Below are 15,487 nucleotides of genomic sequence, written 5' to 3' on the forward strand. Positions count from 1 at the left end.
ACATGTCTTTCGGTTCCAGCCACACGCTTGGGGGCTGTTTTTCAGTCCCAATTCCATATTCCCGGAAGGGGGAATCTTAGAGGCTTGCCTGAGTTGGTGAACACAGTCACCCGTCAGCCATGACCACAGGAGTGTGTTCACCCCATACAAATACGGCTGCTGAGGATGGGCTCCTCTGTGGGACTAGAGGATAATTGTACAGAGTAGGTATTGAGTAGACATCCCCACAAGGTAGTGACTACATTTGGTTAATAATATTCTGTGGGCTTTGTTCTGCTACTGTGTCAGTATTAGGATGATTGTCATTATCCAGCGCCAACCCCCCCCCCCCCAAACCCTGTCCCCCGCCACCAGTTTGTTTATTTGAGCTTTCCAGTTTGGATTTTGGATGTGAAAACATTTCAGAGTCAGAAGGGGACCTTAGAGATCATCTAAAAAATACTATACATGTAGCAGTTTATGGGTTCCGTATCATTTTCCTGTGCAGTGCCTCATTTGGTCTTGAGAACAGCTAGTGCTGGTGGAGCCAGGCCTGGATTGTAAATTTCCTGACTCCAGATCCTTTCCATTTACTTTTTTTTTTTTTTTTTTAATAAATTTATTTATTTATTTATTTATTTATTTATTTTTGGCTGTGTTGGGTCTTCGTTTCTGTGCGAGGGCTTTCTCCAGTTACGGCGAGCGGGGGCCACTCTTCATCGCGGTGCGCGGGCCTCTCACTGTCGCGGCCTCTTCCGTTGCGGAGCACAGGCTCCAGACGCGGAGCACAGGCTCCAGACGCGCAGGCTCAGTAGTTGTGGCTCACGGGCCTAGTTGCTCCGTGGCATGTGGGATCCTCCCGGACCGGGGCACGAACCCGTGTCCCCTGCATTGGCAGGCAGATTCTCAACCACTGCGCCACCAGGGAAGCCCCTCCATTTACTTTTTATTGCACCTCCATAGTTGCTGTAAATAAATTGGAATGTGTACCAAGATCTCTTTAATAGGTTTGCTGTCATCATCTGCTCTATTGGAAACCAATAATAGGTCCCTGTTACTACTGTGAGATCGTTCATTTGAAGTTATTGATCTTTATAAAATCAGACGCTTTGTAAAGACTGGGTTATCAAATGGCATTGACTTGACATACTTTAAGCCAAGAGGTTTATTTTTAATTTTGAACCTTCAAGGGCAAATGTGCCTGGCTTTTCTTGGCAGCCTGTTAATAGAATTAATGGAGCCTTGAGAAAAATGGTCTAATGCTTTCCCTGCATTTTCCTGCTGTAAATTTTAATATAAGAAGACTGCTGGTTGCTTTCTTAAAATGTTGCTATTTTACTGATTGCAAAGCAATTTGTAGACAAAAGGTACCACATAAATACTAAGGAATATACACGCATTAATTTTTAGAAATGTCATGGCCTATTAAAATATGGGCTCCAAATTCCTAAAAGAAACCTGCTGATTTAGTATTTATATTTTTATCTTTCAGTCTAAAACATTTACAATAATTGCTACGATTCCCCATAGTTTAAAAAATTTTTATAGCGTTTTGTTTGCTAGTACACAGGACTTAACAGTAGTTTAGCTGCTTTTTTCTCTTTTTTTAAATTTTAGAGATCTCTCTTAGTGTTTTTATTTTTATTTATTTATTCATAAATTTACTTATTTTATTTTTGGCTGCGTTGGGGCTTCGTTGCTGCGCGCGGGCTTTTCTCTGGTTGCAGCAAGTGGGGGCTTCTCTTGCTGTGGAGCACAGGCTCTAGGCTCGCAGGCTTCAGTAGTTGTGGCACACGGGCTTACTTGCTTTGCCCATGCGCATGTGGGATCTTCCCGGACCAGGGCTCGAACCCGTGTCCCCTGCATTGGCAGGCGGATTCTTAATCACTGTGCCACCAGGGAAGCCCAGTGTTTTTATTTTAAAAACAGTATCCCCAAACATATTGCTCCCCAGTCTTGTTGAAGGGGGGGAAAGGAGCATGTGTAAAAATTCATCTCTTTAAATGATACCTACATTTTTCAATAACTAGATGGGGGAGGTACTGGGAATGATGGGCTAAGAGAATTGGAGGAGAAGAGGGCAGTGTTGAGTTGTTCTGCAGCCCTCTCAGCTCTTTCTTCTACCACCCACACTTTGTTGACGTTTACTTAGACAAGAAAGTAGCTTTTCAAGATGTGATCACGGGGTAAGCTCCCACAACGTATGATTTTGGGAATTCATTTCATGAAATTTTGATTTGTCTGAAATTTTCATCGTGTGTTCATCAGGATGGAGAACAAGAACAGATCCCTGAGCTGCCAGATCCAAGCTTGGAAATGGGCATTTTGCCCAGAGAGATCCGGAAGCTGGTAGAGCGGAGAAGACAAGTCAAACAACTAATGAAACAGCAGGATTTAAATCCAGACCTTGCTCTTCAGGTATCTCTTTCCACTCAGCAACCTCTGAGTGACAGTCTCACCTTTGAAAATTTGATTATCTAGGAGTGATTTAAACTTGATGCTGTGGGCAAATGCATGTGCTTATTTTAAGTTGATGGGTAGGAAACCATTCAAAAATACTATGCCTCAAAATACAAGGCATGTCTATCTGCAGAACTGTATCTGAGCAAGATCCTTCTGACTTCTGGGAGCTTTGGAGTCTGTGTTTACTTGATTCTAGGAGGTCAGGGAATCATGGATCTGGGAGGATGGGTTGATTATGTTAAGAGTTCTTTTTTCCAGGGTTATTGCGGGTTTCCCCTTCTCATTGGTGAGCTAGAAAGCATCTAATGTAATGCTGAAGCATCTGCAAATACTTTTGTTTGTCTTTTGTCCTTGTGTGGCCTGCAGTATGACATTCGACAGAAGGCTTTGAAGCTCACAGCAAACAGTATGTACGGCTGCCTGGGATTTTCCTACAGCAGATTTTATGCCAAACCACTGGCTGCTTTGGTGACATACAAAGGAAGGGAGGTAAATGGCGTAACAGTCCCATATCTAAAAATGAGAGTATTTTAAACTATACATGTTATGGGGTAGGAGAGCCAAAAAGTTTGTTACCTAGTTATACAGCTTCAAGTATCCCTTTCTTAGGACAAATTTGAGACAGATATGCTTTTTAAGTAAGGATTCATTCTTTCGTCCATTTTGTGTGTGTGTGTGTGTGTATTTATTTATTGAGCATCTGCTATGTGCCATGGATTGTTCTAGGTACTGGGGATAGCGTGTTGAGCAAGACCTAAAAAGTCCCTGCATCATGAGGCTCACATTCTACCTAGGGCAGGGGGTGTAGAGGGGCTTGGGGTGGGGAGAGCGTCATTCGGGAAAACAGAGTCTAAATAAGTGAATAAACAAATACAAAAAATAAGAGACTATGATAGAAATAATGCTGTGCAGATAAGTAAACAGGGTGGAGGGCTAGACAGTGTTAAGATGACTGGCTAGTTTAGCTTGGTCAGGGAAGGCTTCTTTAGGAGCTAACATGAATGAGAACTAAGCGACATAAGGGAGCTAGTTTTTTTTTGCGGATATATTAGGTTGGAGTGTGAGGGAAAAGAAGAAAGAAAGGAGGATGCCTCCATTTTTGTCTTCTAGCTGGTTAGCTAGTAGAACCATTTATTAAGAAGGAGAAATCTGAGGGAGAAAGATTAAGAGTTTTATCTTGGATGTGTTACCTTTGAGGCTTGTAATAGATCTGTAGGCATGTTAAGTAGGCAGCTGGATGTATCAGTTCAAGTCCCCAGTGTGAGGAATATATCGGGACTGGAGTTATAGATTGAGAGTAATTGGTTTTAGAAACATGGGCCAGATACCAAACAGATTTGAGGTACTGTCCCTTTGTAAACACTAAAAGCTTCATTTGCTTTAGCACCACGTGCATGGGTTTTCCTTAGTTTGTAAAAGATCAGTTATGTTAAATATTATATTCCATTTAACTGCAGTAAAATACTGATTTCTGTCAGTGGATTTAAGACTACTCGGTCTTAAGGAGGTAGTGGTTATGGGCAGAATGCTCATGCTGGGGGCCTGGACTCAGAGTACTCTTAGAGTAGAGGTCGGCACGCTACAGCCCATGGGCCCAATCCAGCCCGCCACCTATTTTTATAAATTTTTATTGGCACACAGTCATACTCATTCGTTGAAGTATCATCTATAGCTGCTTTTGCAAGTACAGCGGCAAAGTTGAGTAGTCAAGGTGGAGACTTGCATGACCTGCAAAGCCTAGAATATTTACTATGTGGCCCTTTTCAGAAAAAAAAAAATGCTAACCCCTGCTTAGAGTCTAGATCAGGACTGTCTAATAGCACTCTGAGATGATGAAAACGTTCTCCATCTGCAATACCCAGTGCAAGAGCCGCAAGCCCCAAGTGGCTAGTGAGCACTTGATAGCTGGCTGACGAAGTGGATTTTGAGTTTTATTTAATGATAATTAAAATAAATTTAACCTCAAATATCCACATGTGGCTAGTGGCTGCTGTATTGGACAGTGCAGATCTAGCTGGCATGAAACGAACAGGATATTGAGAGGTGCTCTTCTGTTGGGAGCCCGCTTTCACGCCGCTGAGGGCACAGTGAGGAAGGGCAAGGCATGTATTGGACACCAGCATTATGCGAGAAGCTTTCAGATGCGTTATTTCCTTAAGACCCCATAAGAATCAATTGATAGAGGCAAGAGTGTTCCAATTTTGCAGATGAGGAAGCTAATAAACTCAGAGGTGAAGTGTAACAAGTGACTTTTTTGGATGGGAATCCAGCTCTTCCTGACTGTAAGGCTTTTGCTACATGGGGGTTGTCTGCTCCATCTCAGGATGGCTCTCCTGTTGCTTTATATTCTGCTTCTTATTCCTAGAAGAACATTTTTTTCGATACTCATCTCAAGACATAGGCCTTTTTTACTTGAGAAGATACAGGTGTTTTAGGGGCTCATTGAAGTGAGGAAAGGATGTTTTCAGTTTCTTTGGCTAAGTTTACTTTAAAATTATTTAAATTTTATTTCTCTGTATGTATCCAGTGGCTTCTGATAGAATACCATCTTATTTTTGTATTAGGAAGTGCACTCACTATGCCCCAACTGGGTGATAATACATGGGTTGACTATTGAGATTGGATCAAGGTTACTCTTAAGTTTCTCATGAGAGGCAGTAGTTGACAATTTACTCCCTTGGAGAGTGCCTCTTGCTGTTGGGAAATCCCTGTTGTTACATTTTCTGCATTGGCTCAGAAATCCACAAGCTTAAAAGGGCACTGTTGATAATGATAAGCCCCAAATTTGTCCAATAATCTCCCCCACTCCCCTAATCCATTGTACTTTAAGGGCAATATTTTTGTTTAGCTCGATTTTTAATGGGGAATTTAAACTCAATCTTTATTTTTCTCTTATTTAAAATATAACAACAAATCTTTATAAACTATTTAAAAAAAAACCCTACTCTTCCCACTAAAAAGCAAAGAACTTCAGACAGATCTAGAAATAATCATATGTGGTTTAAGTTCTTGGCTTCTGCTTCCCTTTGTCTCTTTCCCCTTTGCTCCTTCCCGCAAATAAAAAATACAACAACGGTGGGAAACGGGCCTTTAAAGTAATGTGAAGTTAATGAGAAATAATAATTACACAGTTGCTTCCTGGAAATCTTATTCTAGAAGAGGATTCAAAGCCACGTACAGAAATTATTTCCTATAATAAAAATGATTGTAACGTATTGATGATAATTATTAGCAGTGGCGGATGGAAGTATTTTATGTGATAATCTGTCTTTGGGTTTACTGTTTTTTTCCGTACGCACTATTAGGTCTTTGTGAATTCAAGCATCTCTTGATTATTAAAGAGGTAGGAGGAGCGAAGTGTAAAATGAGAGTCAGTTTGCTGAGATTTTGGAATATCTTTGTAACTTATCAAACTTATGTTTTTTGTACTAAGATAGAGTAGACCAAGTAATATAGTAACCTGAAAATCCTAGAAGTTGATTGCTTTTAAAGTCCTTGTAGGATAAATTAGATTAAGGTTCAATTGGAAATTAATGAGAAGGAAACCTGGTAGCATGTCGTCTGAAAAAGATTATAAAATTTTGCATTTGAATATAGATTAATACACAGTCTGGGGAGGCCTTAAGCCCCCCCCCCCTTTTTATTTTTAAGTCTGTGTGTGCTCAGTTTGTTGGAATCATGCAGGTTTGGCTCTGGTGACCTAATAATTTCTGTAATCAAATGTATTATGGCTGCTAGAGTACTCAGAGTAATTACTAATTGTACTTTTAAAAACAGGTTTATAATAAAAATGCTAATAGTTGTGTCAAATGGACATCAATATTGTCTTTTCCCAGGTGTGATCTTTCACACGTAAACTCTTCTATGATTTTTAATTGCTCGGTGGTAGAGGAATTAGTTAATGGTTAAGGAATTGTATGAGGGACCTCATGGTGTGCAAGTTATTTAAAAATAATGAACTCGATGTTTCCAGAGAAGTAATATGGAAACCTAGTTGACAGATACTCGAAAGTGAATCTATATAAATACCATCTGTATTTGTGTTTATTCTCAATGTATGTGTAGGGAGACATAAAAAAGATACTGGGCAAGTTGGTAGCAGTAAGTGGACATATATTTTAAATCACAGGGAAAACAAACTAGGTAGTCAGGTGACTGGTGTGGTAATTGAACTGATTGTTCACTAGATGGCGATAGACACCCTGAGATCATTAATCAATTAAGGGTTTTATTCTGTGAACAATAGTGAAAGCCATTTATTGACACAGATCTGTCCAAATTTTTGACTTTTATTAATTTTGAAATTATTAAAGAAAGGACCAAAGGATTGTAATAGTCTAGTGTATTTAGTGTTTAAATAGTGACTGTCTTTGAATAAAAAGTTTTATTGATAAGAACAATCATTTTATGTATCATAGCAAGCTAATTCTTCTGTCAAAGAGCTAAATTCACACTTCTGGCCATGGGGCTACAATCCATGACTCCCTTGGTCACAGTATCAGGCTAATCTAAAGAGAATTGAAATGATTTTGATGTGTAATTTTGCCTCTTTGAATTTGTTGGGGGTTTTTTGAGGGATTTAAAACTTACTCTACACTTACAAGCATACTCATTGCATAATCCTTAGTGTAATGGTAATATTTGTCTTTATGGAATAATTACTACTTACTGACATTGGTATTGTCTTATTTCTGCACTCTGTTATTTCTGTGCCCTTGAGAAAATGATTTTTGGTCTGGATTTCTGATTGCATTTTAAAGTGAATGCATGCTCTAATGTTTGGGTGTAGAGCCCATGCGTTTTCATTTTCTCACCCAGTAGGCTAAAGTGAGTCTTTGCCAGCCTGCTTGCCAACCAGTTGTAGACTGCCTGGCTTTCAATTGTGTTTGGAGCTGAAATTTGTGCATTTAGAAAATGTGTCCAAATCATTGCATGAAAACATTGCAGTCAAGCCCAGGGCAAGCCTTCCTGGAAGTCTCTTGGCCATGTGCTAGCACCTGTCAGGAGCCCTTCAGAATGGCCCTGGGATGGAGGACTGTAGCATTTGTTGATGTCAGCGGCAAAAGAGAATGAGTGAATATACAGAATCTTTATAATTGAGTGCTAAAGGAGACTTCCAACTTTATCTGGAAATAAGCAAAAATTTCACTTTTCCAGTCTTTTTTCTTAAAAAAGCCTAGTTTTAAAAAATGAAATGCAATAAAGTATTGTAGAGACAACTAAAGACCCTTTCCTCCCCACCCTCTCTCATTTTTTTCTTTTCTTCTTCCAAGGTAACTGCTCCCTCCGGGTTGGTTTTGTCCTTTTTGCCCAGGGTTTTTTGCTTTTACAACAAATACGTGTACCTATACATGTGGTGCCTTAAAAGTTTTTACCATTTATGTGTCATGCTATACATATTTTTTGCAGTTTGCCAAAAAAAAAAAGTAGGGGAAAATCCCTACTCTATATACCAGTTTTTAAGTATGTCCATGTTGATACATTTTTAGACTTGATTTATTCATGTTACCTATTGTGTAATATTTCAGTGAATAAATATAGCACAGGATATTTTTTATTCTCCCATTGTCCATGTTTTTAGCTTTCCTCATTTTCACTTCTTTTACTTTTTTGCTATTGCGAATGGTGCTGTAGTAGACAGTGCCACATGTGCGAGAGTTTCTCTAGTGTATTACTAGGAGTGGAGTTTGCACATCTGCAAGCAGTATGTGACATGTTATTGGTAGGAGCAGTCATTTAATTTATCATAGCGAGTTAATTCTTTCAAAAAGCTAAATTCATATTTATGGCCATAGGACTACAATACATGACTCCCTCAGTCGCAGAATCAGAGGTTAATTTAAAAACAGTTGGGAATAATTTTGATATACAATTTTACCTTTTTGAATTTGTTGTTTATTTTTCTACTGAGGGATTTTTAGACTTCTTAGATACTTGTGAACATGCTTGTTGCATCATCCTTAGTGTTCCACACCTTTGTCAGCACTTGTTATTATCAGAATTAAAAATTTTTGCCAGTCTCATGAGTGTGAAGTGGTATCTCATTGTGATTTTAATTTGCATTTCCCCAAGTATTAGTTAAGGTGAGCATCCTTTCATGTGTTTTAACTCTTCAGTTTTCTTTTTTTCAGTGTGATTTGCCTGTGCGCATATGGGTCCTATTTCGCTGGGTTGTATGTCTCTTAGTATTTCTTCTTAGGTATTCAAAGGCTAGTTCTTTTTTGGTCATTTTTGTTGCAGATATCTTTTAGTCTGTGACTTATCTTTTAACTTTATTTGTGGTCTTTCCTTGTGCAGAAGTTTTTAAATTTATTGTCAAATATTCGGTTTTTTCCCCCTTGTACACTGTGTTGTTGTTTTCCTTAAGAAACCTTTCCCTCCTTCAGTGACATAGACATTCTTTCTTATTTTCTTCTAAAAGTTGCAAGCTTTGGCTTTTCTTATTCAGGTCTTAAATCCTTCTGGGAATTATTTTTAGGGATCGTATAAGTTAGGGATCTAACTGTATTTGTCTTTTTGCTTCCTGTGGAGTTGTTGAACCTATTCTTCTATTCCAGGGGTCGAGAACCTAGAACTCCCCGGCTAACTCCTGTCCACTGCTTGTTTTGTGTAAATAAAATTTTATTGGGACACAGCCACACCCACTTGTTTATGGCTGCAGTTATGTTCTGTTACAATGGCAGAATTGATTAGTGCCCAGAGAGCCTGAATGACCTGCAAAGCCTAAAATATATACTTTCTGGCCCTTTACAGAAAAAATTGGTGGACCTCTGGTCTAAAAGAGAGTCACGTATAATAGAAAAGTCACTCTCATTTCTAACAGCATCAGTCCTAGTGGGTGAAAGTAGAGGAAAGTACACTCAAAGTAGTAAGAAGGAAGGAAAGCAATCTTTTGGACATCTAAAAAACCATAGATTTTCAAGTTTTATCTGTTTATATTGTCATATGAGAACTTCTCATAGAAGCAGAGCGAATGTCTGTGACTCCTCAAGTTGTATGTGACATTTTATGTGTCTGTGCATGTGTGTGCTTTTTTGGGGGGAAAGGTGCATAGCATTTAAGAGATTCTCAAAGGGCACCATGATGCAAAAATGCTAAAGAACTGGTGATTCTTACATTTCTTCATTTCTGCCCTCGTAGGTTGAGGGGACACTTTAGTCTTAAAAACGTATGCTTTTGTTACCTAAAACATGGCAGTATGAAGAATTTTCTTGCCAGACCAGACTCATGGAAACTGTGTGGGTGGTAGGAGGGAAGAGTTCTAATTCTGTCTCCAGGATTTAATAGCCACCATTAAGACTACTTTTAACTTCAGCTGACCTACTAACATTTTGATTTTTTTTTAATATTAGAAGATAATTTCTCTTAAGGCTGAAAGTGAAGGTTTAATATATTTTGGCAGAATATATTTTACGTTAAAAAAAGCAATATCCTTTTTCAGTGATTACAGATTACTTACCACTTTGAAGTTGTTTATATTATAATATTCTAAGCCAGAGAAACTTTAAATTCCCTTTTTATTGTTGTATTTCAGGGATGTTTGGGTTCTAAATTCTTGGCAGTTCTTCATACTATTCAACTTTATTAATTCATATCTACTAATTCAGAATTGGTGGTAATTCAGATGGAATGAGTTGAAATTCTTCATAGTACAAATTAATAGCAAATTTAGAGCCGAGGTTCTTTTTATATACCTTTAACTTCTATAGAAACACCTGTTTTCCGTCAAGTAAGTGGCATCTTAACTGCAGATTATTTATATGGGTGAACTTTTACTAATTAACATCTATATTTGCTTGTCCCTTTGTCTGTATCCTTTCTGAAATTGGTGAAAGTAATGTTGGTAAATATAAAGCTAAGAAGAGGAAACACCTTGGAAATACCCCATGGAAGGCCAGTTCAAATTGTGATAACTTAGACATTCAATAATTTGAGAGAAATGCAATGACAAAAAAATTTCAAGTATATAGAATAATCTATGCTGTATGAACGCAGTATTGTGCTCTATAAACAAGTGGGTTACATTTAGGCCTGGTTTGAATTTATGTACTTGAACACACATAATATTTCTTTCAAAATGGCTAAAACTTTAGACTTTCAAAAAGAAATTCAGAAGAACCTTATCCCTCTCTCTTAATGTTTGGGACCTATCCCCTCCAAGATGCCTGGACATCTGCCTTTGTGTGCTCTTTGGGTTTTGAACGTTGCAATGTATAGGTTTAGGAGCAAACAGGCAGTCGATGTTAGAGGTAGCTGGGAAGAGGGAGACAGGGTCAAGTCCTGCCTGTGAACCGGGCTGGGTCTGTGAGCAAGTCTTTGTCAGAAAGAAGCGCCTCGCACCCGTCCTCACATGTTGTACCCCCTGGGTGTCAGCGGCGGTGACAGGTGGTCCTGGGGCTGTGTGGGCTGGCCTCCCTTGTCTTCAGAGTGCCAGGGTTTATTTCATTAAAGAAGGTGGAATTTCCTTATTCTCCGTCTAAATTAGGGTCTTTTAAAAACCCACATGTTGGTAGTTTTACACCTAGATTTCGTAGTGGGTCTGTAAAAACTAGTATGAATACTTAAAATTTTTCTCTTAATTGACCAAAAAAAGGAAAGAAAAGAAAAGCCTGCAGCCTCAAATTGTTTCTATATTCTCCAGTCTCTACTTGCGTTTGGTTTGTCGGCGATCACTATGTCTGTATTTTGATGTCCACCCCACCCCCGCCCAGCACCTAGCCCTGTGCCCCACAGAGTGCGTGCTAGTTTGCTGTGACTCTGGGATCACGCTGGTCTAGTAGTTTCTGCAGTTATAGATGAGTGGGTGTGGAGGAGATGCATTTTGTGATATAGGATCTTGATATTTAAGCCTTATTTGAGTTTTTATAAGAATGGCCTGGATACTCAGAACAAGAAAAAGGCTACTTTATACGTTTTTACTGGGCCACTCTCATTTGAGAAGGCAGGGATGGTATTTTTGCCTCGACATTTTACCCATTTAATTACTGAACCCACTGGGAGTGTGACTGAGGATGAGGAGATAAATACTATCGGACTAACTTTGTGTCGGCGCCGCTGATCTCTGCTCAGATTGAGTTTCATTACTCTGATTCGAATCACAGAAACTGAGGCCTGGAAACCTCTTCCTTTCTTCCCCACCCCTCGCCACAGTGAGTGATTTTCTGTTAACCCAAACTCATTCCTCTTTCTACATATGTGAACATTTTCTATAAACCTGTTTTGGTGTATGTTTCTTTTTCACGAGCCACGTGTTATTTGCCAGGTGTTCTACAGCTCCTTGCTTTGGCAGTGAACCAAGATGACAGAGCAGTAATGATTTCGAAAGCGTCATTCCCTCCTTGTTAAGACACAAAAAGAGAAGTGTGAAGTTATTAACCACTATTCACCAGTGGCACAGAAACTGGCGTAAGGTTTAATTGTCTGGATCCACAGTCAGTCTGCCTAGGTAATTTCCTGGATAATGCTACTCTTAAGGAAAGGGGAAAATATCCTATAACTTTATTTTTTTCCTCCCGTGTCCACCCCCCCTTCACAAATTGCGGATACAGATGGATTGTAGAGAAAGGATCACTGCAAACCAAAAATATTGATCTTTTCTCCAGATTTTCCTTTCCTCATCCGCCCAGGTAGTAGATTTATGGGTGATGTGGTTGCACTCAGCAACCTTGCAGATTTCCCCATCCCCCAAATGGATCAGCCGCCCCAGCGTTTGAATCTGACGATGTACAAGATGTCACCGCGCCATCTCCTGGCTTCAGCCATGCCGGGGACACTCCGTGTTAATTGGAAGAACCTGCTTTCGGCAGCCCGCGCCGTCTGGTGGCTTGTGTGTGCTCTTCCCAGCAGTACAGTTAGGCCCTTCAGAGACACATCCATCTCAAATTTAAAAACAAAGCAAGCTGGTTGGGTTTATTATGGCTCAGGACTGGTTAACTGAGGACAGACTAATAGAATTAGTGCCTTCTGTTTGCGTTTCATCATTTCGGTAGGCAGCATGAGCCTGTGTCAATTTGCCATATCATAAATACGGTGTGAAATTACAGTGAGCCGAGTTTGGTAAGTTGTGGGAGTTTTGGAAGGCGGGGAGAAGGATGGCTTTATGTATGTGTGTATGTGCTAAGAAGCTGTTTGATTTTAAGCCAGAGATTCCTGAGCCCTGTAGTCATTGCTTTAGAGATTTTGTACATACTTTGAAATTTAGTGCCAGTGTCGGGTTGTACAGCTGTCCTTGTTTCCTTTTTATTATTAATTTTGGTGAGTGAATTGGCTGTTGTCACTTTTAAACTTGAATGTATTAGAGTCTCAGAATTTAAATTTTTTCTTTGAGGGTTTCCTCTTTTAAGAAGCGAAATGAAATAGAATGTAACTGAAGCCAATCTCAGCTTGCATTTTTAAAAGAACAACAGAGCATGAGGGATTTCCAGAAATGACTTGTGTGTGGTGTTTGGGATTACTAATTGTTCTTTTCAGGTTTGGGTTTTGTGTTCTATTATCTATTTTTATTGCCTTTGTTGTTTTACATTTAAGAAAAGATTTGTTCTTTTGAGGCTAGTGATGAGAGTTTTTGCCTTAGGGCTCAGAGTTGAGTGGGGATGGGAGTGGAGCAAAGATATTAGGTTTCTGTCATAATTTGGAGTGTCAGACATTTGGCTATATTTGTTTCAGGGGCTTTTCGCCCCTGCTGACTTAGCCACAGACTATATTTTCAGCCCTGTGCAGGAGGGTGGTGTGTCTTCTGCAGGCAGGGAGGAGGAGGGTTGAGGAGGGGGCACTTGGGGAAAGGAATAAGCTCATGGGCTATTAATACTGTGCATTGTTCTTAAGGCCACGTGTAATACTTCCGTGCACTGGCCAACAGGGTAGGGTGTATGTTCTATTCAAGTTGGACTGCATGGCATGATGCGATGGACAGCTGATCATTGAATCACACGAAAGATCCAGATATTTCTTCTTTAATGATGTCCTGACAGGGCAGAAGAAAGTAACTTGTTTTCAGAAGATTGGCTTAGAGCAGGTGAATATATTTAATTCAATTACTGATTCTTGCCTCATAGCCAGAAATTCTTCCAGTAATATTTGCTGAGTCTGTCCCACGGAGGGAAATGGAGACAGATGACATTGCTTGTGACCTGTAGGCTTGAGATGAAAGCCTTTGGTAATGATTCCAGTAAAACTAGAGCTAGAGCTCAGGAGGCCAAACTCATGATTCCTTAGTAGTAAGCAAGACAAAGGATCTGCGGTAGGTGCAAACACCACGCGGAAAAGCCTGAATATGTGCTGGAGGAAGCCTGGACTGGGAACACGGGCGCCACGCTCACTTACTGCGTGTTTGCTTTGTTTGGCTTTGAGCAAGTCCGTCCCTGTGAGCCTCTGTGTTTTCATGTGCCAGAGGGTGCTAGTTGACGATGGCTACTGCCGTGTCCCCCAGGCACAAAGCACTTTAACCTAGGAAAGCCCGGGCACCATGGTTTCTTGTCACAATGCAGAGGAAGGCGCCAAACCCCTACCAGGTGTTGGGCCTGGTGCTGGTGTGTGGGGATACGGTGATAAATTTAAATGTTCAACGACCTTGTCCTCATGGGGTTTTCATTCTGGTTGGGGAGAGCCATTAAGCAAATTGTCCAATGAATAATCATGCCGACCCGGGAGAAAATAAGTGCTAAGAAAAGGAATGGGAGTTTCTGAGTGCTGATAACAAAGGCCCTTTGAAGAATCAAAGCTCCCAGACTGAAGAATCAGAGGTTTCCTGAGCATGTGACACTTGAGCTGAGATCAGAAAAGTGTGTGCTGGATGCTGGAGTTAACAAGCTAAAGGGTCACGGGGATCAGCATTCCAGGGTGAGGGATGCCTTGTGCAGAGGTCCTGTGGTGGGTGGAAGCATTGCGTGGTCAAGGAACTGAGGGAAGGCTGCTGTAGCCTGGACGTAGAGAGGAAGCGGGGAGTGATGGGAGGCGAGGCTGGAGAGGAGGACAGGGTCACACCATGCGGGCCTTGCCGGCCATGTTGAGCAGGGGGTGGACATTAGCAGGTCCTTCGTGGGGTGGAAGGATTGGCTCCCGTTTGCATTTTGAGACGATCGCTCTGGCTGAGTGAATTGGAAGGGTCAGCGTGGATGAGGGAAACTAGTTAGTAGGCTCTTATTAAGGTATTCCAGGCAAGCGATGGTGGTAGCTTGGCTGGCGTGATGGCAGCTGGGAGAGGGAGAAGGTGCAGATATGAGAGAGATGTGAGAGAAGAAAAACCAGTAAAACCTGGTGGCAGCTTGGATATTGGGCTTAGGATGGGGAAAATATCCAGGACAACTTCAGGATAACTCCTGGCCTTCTGAGTTGTGCAGGCGGGTGGATGGCAAGCCTTTCACTGAAGTGAGGAGTGTTGGAAGATGCCTGGGTTTGGGGCCAGGGGAGGGAAGGATGAGCAGTCTGATATTGGACATGTTAATTTTGAGGTGGCACGATACGATATAAATTTGGGCGTCATTGGTGAATTGACGTAAATTAAAACATGGAGATGGATGGGATTACTTTGGGAGAGGAGAGAGTAGAAAGAGAAGTGGGTGTAGGACGCTGTCTTACGGATCCCCAGTGTGGAATGGCTTGGAGGAGGCCACCACAGAAGGAGACAAGCAGGAACACAAGGTGTCGTGGGAGCTGGGGAAGAGTGTCTCGGGGAGGTGGTGGGTGACTGTCAGCAAGAGACACAGGTGATAGCTTTGAAAATTTTTGGGACACGGAGGTGATCATTGACTTCAGCTGGTGCTGTATGAGTGCAGTGGTGGCGGCGACCAGAATTGCTGTGGGTAGATATTTTAATTCTCCCCAGTTCATAGATGAGTGATGTGAGACCCAGAGAAGTAGCTTGTGAAATGCCTCAACTAAGTGGCAGCCCTGGAATCCAGGCCTACGCCTGGGGGTCTCACGCTCCCCGCTCTCCCCACCCTGCCTGCCGCCTCCAGCCACCCCCCGCCCCCCTCCCCACCCCCCAGCTTCCCAGGTACGCGCAGCCTGGCTGGTTATATAACCTCTCTGAGCCTCAGCTTCCTCA

General features: G+C 41.1%; 1 protein-coding gene across 2 annotated transcripts in view; it reads left to right on the forward strand.

The window, feature by feature from the left end:
* The window catches only part of POLA1 (DNA polymerase alpha 1, catalytic subunit), a 292,537-nt gene that overhangs the window by 55,004 nt on the left and 222,046 nt on the right, over positions 1-15,487 (forward strand). For both annotated transcript variants that reach the window (XM_059910859.1, XM_059910860.1), the window contains 2 exons: positions 2,248-2,397; positions 2,809-2,931. In XM_059910859.1, the coding sequence (XP_059766842.1) occupies positions 2,248-2,397; positions 2,809-2,931 (273 nt within the window). The remainder of the gene's footprint in view (positions 1-2,247; positions 2,398-2,808; positions 2,932-15,487) is intronic.

This window comes from Balaenoptera ricei, chromosome X (assembly GCF_028023285.1).
Source record: "Balaenoptera ricei isolate mBalRic1 chromosome X, mBalRic1.hap2, whole genome shotgun sequence".
Lineage (NCBI taxonomy): Eukaryota > Metazoa > Chordata > Mammalia > Artiodactyla > Balaenopteridae > Balaenoptera > Balaenoptera ricei.